Source organism: Manis javanica, chromosome 9 (assembly GCF_040802235.1).
Source record: "Manis javanica isolate MJ-LG chromosome 9, MJ_LKY, whole genome shotgun sequence".
In the NCBI taxonomy this organism is placed as follows: Eukaryota; Metazoa; Chordata; class Mammalia; order Pholidota; family Manidae; genus Manis; species Manis javanica.
Genome location: NC_133164.1, coordinates 79,737,849 through 79,747,880, shown reverse-complemented (window position 1 = coordinate 79,747,880; position 10,032 = coordinate 79,737,849). Strand labels below are relative to the sequence as shown.

At 46.2% G+C, this 10,032-nt stretch overlaps 1 protein-coding gene across 1 annotated transcript; it reads left to right on the top strand.

Annotated features, from left to right (window-relative positions):
- Nucleotides 1-2,741: 2,741 nt before the first annotated feature.
- On the top strand, nucleotides 2,742-8,918 carry LRRC30 (leucine rich repeat containing 30). Its single transcript, XM_073212817.1, has one exon. It carries the CDS (start codon nucleotides 3,125-3,127, stop codon nucleotides 4,028-4,030), a length of 906 nt encoding a protein of 301 aa, XP_073068918.1. The 5' UTR covers nucleotides 2,742-3,124; the 3' UTR covers nucleotides 4,031-8,918.
- Nucleotides 8,919-10,032: the final 1,114 nt, after the last annotated feature.

Here is a 10,032-nt window from a genome sequence, read left to right as displayed (position 1 = left end):
AAAATGTAGTAAATACATGGAGTGTTACTAACTATATTTCAGGTATTCTCTAATTTCCTTAGGTTTTAAGGACAATCCTTTACTTACCCTGCCTTGGAATTGCAAAAGAACCTTGCCCAGCAAAGCTTCATTCTGAGACTTATCCCAAATGAAATCCATTCAGAGAGCCTTGAAAAAGTGTCTTTTGGCAGAAGCCAGATGTGTGGGCTTCACAGTGAGCCTGAGAGTCCACAGTATTTCCTGGTGCTGTTCGTTCCCCGGGACCAATATTAACGTGAGCAAAATAAGAGCTCTCTTGGATTTGTTTGTATGCTTTCATCAGAAAAGAGGTTAAATGTGACTTTGGTTTCCCGAGGGTGGTCTCATTTGTAGTGGGAATCTGACTCGCAGAGTGGGAAGGAGTTCTTGGAAATGATTCCCCCAAAATGGCTTTCATGGGTGGGAACAGAACCCAAAGACAGAGACCGTCCTCTGGGTAGACCATGCTGTGCCTGGATAACCATGGCTAACTAAGTGGGCAGTAACTACATCCCCCCAAAAAGAAGAAACAAAATCAACTTATCCACACAGCTCATTCACTGGATAAATGAGAACCTCACCAGAGAGCTGAATTATTTTTGGAAGGGATTAAATTCATTAAGCCAAAGTCTGGAATGATATTTTTACTTTTGTTTTTCCTAGTTGCGTCAGGGGTAAAGTAGGAAGAGTTAATGCCTAATTATGTAGTTTTTCTGTGCACATACATAGTCATTTCTTTACCTATGTTCCCTCCTTCCTTACCCCTTAGTAACTTAAAAACAAAATCCTAGCTATGGTTACTCCATCTTTCTACCAGGCTAAGACCAAAGTCTTGTTATGTTCCAGCCTGGGCTGGGTTTGAATCCTGTTTCTGCCACTGACTAGACACTTGAATTTGGACAAATGACTTCATTTGCATAAGCAACTTGACCTCTGCATATCTCATATCATTGTCTGCAAAATGGAGGTCATTTGAATACCCATTCTCCCTGTAAAGTGCCTTTCACATAGTAAACAGTCAATAAGTACTGACTATTGGTAAGTGCTCGAAAAGTATTTTTTTGGCAAAAATGTGTTAAGAGGAAAGAGAGAGAATTACCACAAGTAAGGTGCTGATTCTTGCTCAAATCATCTCAGTTCCTACATTTCAGGGACTCTAGCATAATTTCTCATGATCATGGGAGGACAGAGGGAAAGAGCATACCACTTTTTTTAAGAGCAGAACTCTAGTGTCATATGAAATTTACATATATGAGGCATGATCTGCTCTAAGAACTTAGAGTACAAAGTTTGCCATATTATTTCCCCCCCATAAAAAGCTAGAACACCTAAGTACTCTATTATAAAGAACTCCATGGTCTCCACCTTTATCTAAGAATCCCAGGGGCTTACTCACCTGAAAGGGGTCAGAACTCTTTCAATGCCAAGTGGCGTGAGAAATGGCTTCACATTGTTTTGCCCCTCCTTTGCTCCTTCCACCCAGATGCTGGCCAGTCTGTGGATGGACCTGCAGATTCCTTAGGCAATGCCCAGCCTGGGCCCAGCTGGAGCTCCTGCCTTGGTGAGACCACAGCCACAGGACCAGCATCGCTCTCCAGGACACACAGCTACTGTGCTGAGTGGTGTACACACGGGTTGCTGCCAGCAAAAGCCACGTGCTTCCAGCTCAGGGCAGCCCTGCTGAAAACTCAAGTCCTCTCTCAGAACCTGGGTCCTCAGCCTTGGAGCTCTTTTCCTCCTAATTACCACCTATTTTCAGGATTTTTCACCATTGCAAATGTGCCTGCCTCTACCTCAACTGTGTTAGTCTGCTGGGGCTGTTTTACAAAGCTCCACAGTTTTGGGTGGCTGAAACAATCGAATTTGTTTTCTCATAATCCTGGGGGCTACAAGTTCAAGATCAAGCTGTTGGCAGGACTGGATTCTTCTGAGACTCTGACCCTTGGAGATGGCTGTCTGCTCCCTGTGTTCTCATGTGCTGTATCTCCGAATGCAGTCATGTTTTGAGATCCTGGGGGTTAGAACTTCAACATATGGAAGGTAGGGGGACACAAGTCAGCACATAACACCAACAATGCACTTTATATGCTTAGGGCATTCATTAACTGTTCCAATTCAAGAGAGTGTGGAGGGAGACACAGAGAGAAAGAGAGAGAGAGAGAGAGAGAGAGAGAGAGAGAGAGAGAGAGAGAGAGAGAGAGAGAGAGAGAGATTGAGAATGGGAGATTGGTGTTTTCCAGGGAGGCCTCTCTATACTATTCTTCTAGGATGATGGGCACCCTGTGCTTACCTCATTAAGGTGGCCACTCAAGTGGCAGTTCAAACAGTTAAGGCATGCCCTACTGAGCCCAGAAGGCTACTGTAAAACAGATGGCCGTGGAGTATCTCTGCTTGGCATGGGTGTGGGGATGCAGACCCCCTTCACTTCCTCTTCTGCCAAGCCTTGCATTAAAACCTTTGGCCTAGAGGGTGCCAGGTGTCCAGGCTCCTTCGGCTATTTTTTCACAGCTACACAATCCATAAAGTCTGAAATGGACACATATGATATCGTCTGATGATCCTCATCTTTGGAAACATAACTGTCCCTAGCATTGAGCCAGCTTTCACTCTGAAGGAGCCTGGAGGGGTCCTGCAACAGTGCAGACAGACTGGCGCTGCTGTGGCCAGCTTTATTTTTCCATTTCACTTCTTGTCGGAGGTGGGCTTGTTAATCACCTTGCTCAGCTGTGATACCCAAGCAAAGTCAGACACAGCCTCCCTGTGACCTCTGCTTATACCAGGCCAATAAGACTAGGGAAGAATGACAGTGACAGCTGCCTGGTGGCATTCAGAGGGAATCAAGCGGTTCAGCTTCTGCAGGCTCAGGGATAAGTGTACCATTACAGCCCAGCTGCTCAGAGAGAAATCACCTAACCCAGCCTCAGAGTCAGCCTGCTGTCCTGTGGCCACGGCGGGGCGCCTTGGACACCTGTGAGGCTCTGCCGAGACCCCTCTGTGAGCTCCCTCCACTTGGACTGCCACACCCACTCCCTGCCAACGACAGCCCAGGGTAGGACACCGTCCCAGCCTTCAGGAGACAGAGGAGAGTGGGTGGAAAGGAAGGTAAATGGGGGCCCGGCAGTCCAGGGCGCAGTCCAAGGACAAGGGCCCCAAGGGGATGGTGCTCCTGCGGGGCAGGCAGAAATTCTCCCCGTGGGATGACACTCTGCTCTTGGGAAAGGACCCACGCTCTCTGCTGAAGCGGGGCATGCGCCACGTCAGCTTCAGCCTGGTCACCAAGGGCATGACAGATGTCCCTGACTTTCTGTGGGGCTTGTCTGAGGTCCAGAAACTCAACCTTTCTCACAACCAGCTCAGGGTTCTGCCCCCTGAAGTGGGGAGGCTGAGTCGGCTGGTGGTCCTGAACCTGTGTGGGAACCGTCTGAAGAGCCTGCCCCGAGAAATCAGCCTCCTTAGGAGCCTGAAGGTCCTGTTTGTCAACATGAACTGCCTGACGGAGCTACCGGCTGAGCTGGGAGCCTGCAAGAGTCTGGAGGTCCTGAGCCTGTCGCACAACCGTCTCTCCCAGCTTCCCGCCAGCGTGGCTGACCTCTCCCGACTGCGGAAGCTGAACCTTAGCAACAACTACTTTGCTCACATCCCCATCTGTGTATTCTCACTGAAGGAACTGGATTTCCTGCACATGGGCTCCAATCGCCTGGAAAACATCGCTGAGAGCATCCAGTGCCTGGCCAGTCTGCAGATCTTCATCGCAGAGAACAACAATATCCACTGCTTCCCGAGGTCACTCTGCCTGCTCTCAAACCTGGAGCTGCTGAACTTGAACAACAATGACATCCAGACCCTCCCGAATGAGCTCTACCTGCTGTGTAGACTGGTGAAGATCGCTTGGAATCCCATGGACAAAGGGCTCCACATTTCCCACAACCCTTTATCCAAGCCTCTGCCGGAGCTAGTGGAGGGGGGCCTGGAGATGCTGTCCAGCTACCTGAAGGACAAAAAGCATAGCTGAGTGCACACCTGGGACACTCAGTGGGACTCTGTCAGAGGGGTACTTCTCTAGCCTAGACTTTCTCTGCTTACTTTTTATGTTGGTCAATGCCTGTGCTAGTATTTGCCAAATTGTATTGAACACCTGCTCTAGGGAGGTGTTTGCTTTTAGCTCTATGTGTTCCTGAGAGCCGCGTTATGTTATGTTCGTCTCATTTAAACATAAATTGAAACAGGGCTTTGGTTTTCTCCAAAGAGAAATAGTTCTGATTCTTCTGCAGAGTAGTGAGATTCAGCCCTTGGAATCATGCATGGCAGGTCTGAGTCAAGGCAATCCTAAAGTCAGATAGTTGCTAAGTTTGCGCTGTGAGCCAAGTGTAGTCTGAGGCATTGACACCTTCTGGTTTCTGCTCTTGACATGACAGCCTGCAGCCAGGTAAGACCCACTCCCACAGTAAGACGCTGCCGTCAGCAGCACTTGGGACGGAAGAGTAATCTGGAGCCCCGCTGTCCCAGAATGACCAAAGCAGGCAGAGCTTCCCCAGAGTTCTGGGGGAGCCACCATAGGAATCTCTCTACAAAATAACTGTAGGGTAACAACTGAGCTGCTCATGTTTGCATCTGGTGGTGTGTGACAGGCAGCATGATGGTTTCAGATAATAAACCCGAATCCATCCTAAGTGCCTCTGCAGCCTTCTCTCCCAATCCTTGTGCACCCGCAGTCGTATCCCCGGGCTTTTCTAAAGACACCAGCCAATGGTTAAATGGTTAAATTGCACTTTTCCTCTCTTGCTAGCTGTGCCCTCTCAGAGATGAGCTAGTAGTCTGGGGGTGGAGGGGTAGGAGGGTAGGAAGGGCCAGGAGGCAGAGACAAGACTCATGAGGAAGTAATTACCTTTTCACATTCTGAGGAGGGTAATATGGCTACTTGGCTCTCACATACAAACATTTAAAAGATGGGTTTGGTGACATTTAAAAGCTCTTCGTACAAAAGGCTCTGTAAAAATATTGAGTTAGTTCTGTTTTCAATCCTACGAGTATGCAGCTGTTAGTTAAATGCAGGCATCAGGAGAAGTGATTTCAGAGTTCCTGCCACAAGGGCATTGGATCTTATTGCTATCACAGCAGCCAGAAGGCCCTAAGACGTTACTACGTGTCTGGAGTGAAAGGATCAGAATGGAAGGTGGCAGTGAAGAAAGTAGAATACCTTCAGATGGTTGGGGGACCAACTGCTCTGGTTTCTTGGCACATTTTCTGCAGATAGAGCAGATAATATCAAGACATGGGATTTGGAGTTTTCACTAAGTCTTGTCTAACTTCTTAATATCCTTAGTTTAATTAAGTTAAATTTTGTTTATTAGCACCTTCTCTAGGCTGGACACTGGGCTGGGACCTGAGAGGAACAGTGTTCCTTCTTCCAAGGAGCTCACAGCTGAGTAACAGACAGACGCACAAAGGTTTCTATACTATGTGGCAAGTAATGATCCCTGATTAAGACAAACGTAAGCAAACGGCTGACGCAAGGGTAACAGGCTGGATGGCGTAGACTAGACTGAGTCCCCAAGTCTCAATAATTGAAGAACATGAGTTCACAGCAGTCATTTCCCGCTAATTCCCACTCCCTCCTCCTCTCGCCCTGCCTGGGAAAATGAAGCAAAGCGCTGGGGCAGCAGTAGCTAATTGTCAGGTTCTGAGCTTAGGCAGTTTGAGTCTGGAGCTGCTGTTTCCTCCTAAAAGATGCTCAAAAGGGGTCCCCATAACTTATTCACAGGAAAAGTGGTTTTTCCCAACAGACCTCAACATCAATTTTCCCTTCCATAAAAGAGGGAAACCAATTCCTGCTGTTATCATCAGATACTGCAGTTCCATTAGCATGTTCGTGCACAAGCTCTTCTATCGAACCACTGCAAACAGATCTTACCAGTGTCTCTGGGGGGCAGCTCAAGAGTCCCCTCTAAACTCTCCTCCAACAGCAACCAGAGAGCTGCACAGCCTTGCCAGACACACACAGGCACACCCCAGTAGCTTCGCCCACGTTGGCCTGCTGGGGCCAAGACTATTTAAAAACATCAGTGGAATTCTTACTGGACCTCACCACTCAGTGGGGAATTGCAGGGCGAGCCCTCCTCTGCAGAGCAGAGCAGAGCAGATCACTTACTGAAGCTCTGGCTGGAGCACATGCAGCTGTCAGACAAACACTGGTGCGTGCCAGGTTCAGCCTGTTGGTGTCTGCTGCTGAAGACCCACTTGGGCTCACACTGAATCTCCATGACCTTGATCTGGATAGAGAGGCAAACAAGGAGAGCTGCACTATGCTCTTCCTGCTAAGTGGCTGTTTCACTTCCTCTCCTTGTTTCTTCAGTCACTTGATCCCACAGTAACTCTGCTCCAGGGAAAGAGCGTGACCATATTTTGAAGGTGACCCAAGAGCTTATGATATTTTTTATAAGTAAAAGTGGTATCAATTTGGTTACCAGCTTCTACTGGTGCCTTTCAAAAGTATAGGAGCAAAGTTTTCTTTGTTAACACTCGGCATTGAGCGAATCATAAAAGTAATAGTAGTTGCCTAATGTGCTTTAGATATTGATTCTTTGGGAATGCTTCTTTTTATTGAAAAAGGGGAGTGCTGAGCCAAAAGCTGGTTATTGTGCTTAGTTATTCAAAACCCTAACATGGAGGGAATTTGATACAGCCTCCAGGTCTTTGCTGTCAAATTCTTCAGTTTGCTGACTGACTCAATGCTTATCTTTTGTAGTTCTAATACTGCAAACATTCAAATAACTCCCAGGTATTTCTAAGGCAGCCGGAATCAAAGCACTGAGGATGACTACATTGGCTGTGGCATATATTTAGCCAAAGAATACGAGCTAATTGGGTACTTGATGTGTGGAGCTGGCTGCTCACATTCTCGGTGATATTGTGGTTTTCATGTTGCTTGGCTCTCTGCACGGAGCAATCTCAGTGGTGCTTTCAGAAACACCTTTTGAAGCAGTTGCAGCTCACAAGCACCCAATTAAGAAGAAATCCTAAGTTCACAGGAAAGGAAGACAACTTTGAAAAGACACATCTGTTCAAGGAATAATGCTGCTAAATGCACAAAACTGCTGTATGTAGAAAGAAAAATGTAGTCATTACTTAGCTTGTTGACATAATAAGTGGTTAATAGAAGAAATGTGCTCCATTCTCTGTCTTTACATAATAGACTGACTTTTTGTAGTAACCAAAGAGCGACTTCAGGACTTTGCACCTGTATTTCACAATGAAGTCATGCTTACCCCAGAAAGATAAAGAGGGAATGCTGTCATTATTTGCAAGCATACATTAAACCAAACCTTTTTCTTGTATGGATTATTGCAGCTTACAATTCCATTTCATATGCCTCAAAGCTGAATACGTATATGCAGTTTGATAGCTATGCATTAAAAACAGAGGGAGATTGAAGGCCTGTGAGCTTGGCCACTGGAAGATACACACAGCTACCAACAGCCTGAGATTATGGGATCAAATGAGCCTAAAGGCTGGCTGCTTCTTCTTAGTAATACACATGGGCTAGGGAGAGTCTGGATGGAGTCACTGAGATTCTGTTATAAATGGTGAAAGTCAGAAGATGAATTCAGGGGATGGTCTAAAAAAAACCCAAAAACAAAAGCAAAAATTCAAGCTGCTAGATTCAGCTAATAAGAAGATATTACTCAGTTATTCCATCAATATTTACTTAAATGTCCACATGTGCTCCATCTCCTTACTCCATCAAAAATTATTATCAGTACTGTGTAAAATGTACTTGAGAAACACAAAATACCCAGCCTAGATTAAATGTGCAATTAAGTCCCAGTACCCCTGATGTAATTATAGTTCATCCAAGAACACCAAAATACGATCCCTCCATATATTTTAAGAAAATGAATAAATATTCAGAAGGACATGAAAGCTATTATAGACAATAACGGGAACAATTTTGACCTTATTGAGAAAAGAACTTTTTATAAGTCTTCCTTTTAAGTTACCTGTCAAGTTACATGTTGAAGCCAAAGCATTACTATTTTTTTTAAAGGATGGCATAGTAACAAAAGGGAAGCAAAGAGGGCTCAAAATGAATTTGTAAGGGCTTGGGCATCATTAGGAAGCATAAATGAAAGCTATTAGCATGAAGCTTGCAATGCAGATTTTTTTAGTAGTGTCATAGGAATCTACTTGCAAGGAGAGAGTTTATTTCCTACTGCTTCTTGACTCCCTTTTTATTTCAGCACAGGACAAAAGTAAAAGGTGAACTGGAGTTCATCCCAAAAGTGTCAAAGTGTTTCCTGATACTTTTGAAAGAAGCATTCATAATGAAAACTATGAGACCATTCCCTTTGAGCTGCCAATGGGACGTCATATTATCTCCCATATTCTTTGGTTCTGAGTGGTTTGAGTTCCCCTGAGGTCAGTGTGCCAGGACATGTCACTTGGGAGAAATCTGTGTTTTTCTGACTCCTGAGTATCATGTGCATCAACCTGTGTATGCGTGTGGATAAAATGAGAGTTCTTGTGGCCAGGATTCTCACCTGGCCCTGGCTTACTGGCTCACTGTGCACCTGTGTGCAATACATGGCTGTTGACTCTATATAAAGAGCTCTGCCCAGTGCTCTGGGCACGACATGGTAGCACGGCTGTATGAGTGCAGGAAAGCAGAGCAGAGGCTCAAGTGGTGGCAGCACCGAGGACAGAGGCCCAGAGGATGGCTGTGTGGGATGGCTATGCAGGTAGAGAGGTCCAGAGGACAGCTGTGCAGACAGAGGGGCCCAGAGGACGGCTGTGCAGAGGGGCCCAGAGGTAGAGACTGGCTTGCTGCATGCAGACTCGCTCTGAGTGAATGGTATTTTAGTGACTGAACTGCCACATGGAAATAAAGTTGGGTATAACCCTTTCACCCCAAGAACGTTTTGCTGTCAATTTCTTTGGTCACATTGAATCCATAGCAAACTTGCTAGGGGCTGAAACCCATTGGCAAGACAATGCACAACAGAAGAAGCCTTACAGGGTGGTGGGAGAGCTCTGGATTGACAGCAGGGCATGTTGATTGCACAGCACTTACTGATCGTCTGCATGTCCTAAGACTGTGCAGGTGTTGGGGACACAACAAGAGAACAAGCTTCTGCCCATCGGGGTTCCCAAGTGCTTGAGCAAAGAAGGTGAGGCTCTAATAAACATTCAATCCTGTGCGGACAGTTGCTTAATAGATGCATAAGGAGTATGGAGGCATGTGGGTGGAGTTATGGAGGAACAGAGATATGATGTGACTGACATGGTGTGGGGTCCACACCATCTAACATGAGGTTATTTAACCAACGGCTACTTTGTTTTGCTTTGTCGTGATGGAAAACCTGTTGAATATTACTGTTTCTCATTTACTTTGTAATATTTTTTCCTACCTCAGTCTTAAGATGTTGAGCAGGTTAATGGCAGGAGAGAGGGCATATTGTAATACAGGGGGGCACCACATTATGTGGAGTCTATAGATAATCCACAACCTCCCTCCAGTTCATTAAGGGCAGAGGTCTTTCCGGAAGTTTCCGAAAGGAGCCGGGTTGGCAGTGGTCTTCAGCACTGGCTGCTTATCAGAATCCCTCATGGAACTTCAAGAAAAAAAGAAAGGCCTGGGCCTCATGGTGAGAGATTCTGATATACTTGGTCCGACAAGACCTGGGTGTCTTATTACTTTAAGCTCTGTAGGTGGTTCTGTTGTGAACTCTGAGCCGAGAAGTGCTCATGTAAGCTCTTACCTAAACAGTGTGATGGAGTTGGTCAGCCAATGGGACCTGCAGCCTACCAACAGAAAGAGGGCAGCAAAAGGTGCAAGATATCTGAAGCTGATAGACCTGTTGGTGCCTTATGATTAGATTCATCTGGACCCTTCTTAGTAATTCAGACCCTGTGGTGTACTTTCAGATTCAGAGGGTCTGGGCAGGGCTGGCATGTGTGGGTCTGACAAGCACTCTAGGGTTTCCTATCTTAAGTCAGGCTGGAGAAAACCTGGGCTGG

What these genes read in the sequence shown, in the direction of transcription:
- LRRC30 (XM_073212817.1), top strand. Translation starts at nt 3,125, where the DNA reads ATGGGGGCCCGGCAGTCCAGGGCGCAGTCCAAGGACAAGGGCCCCAAG.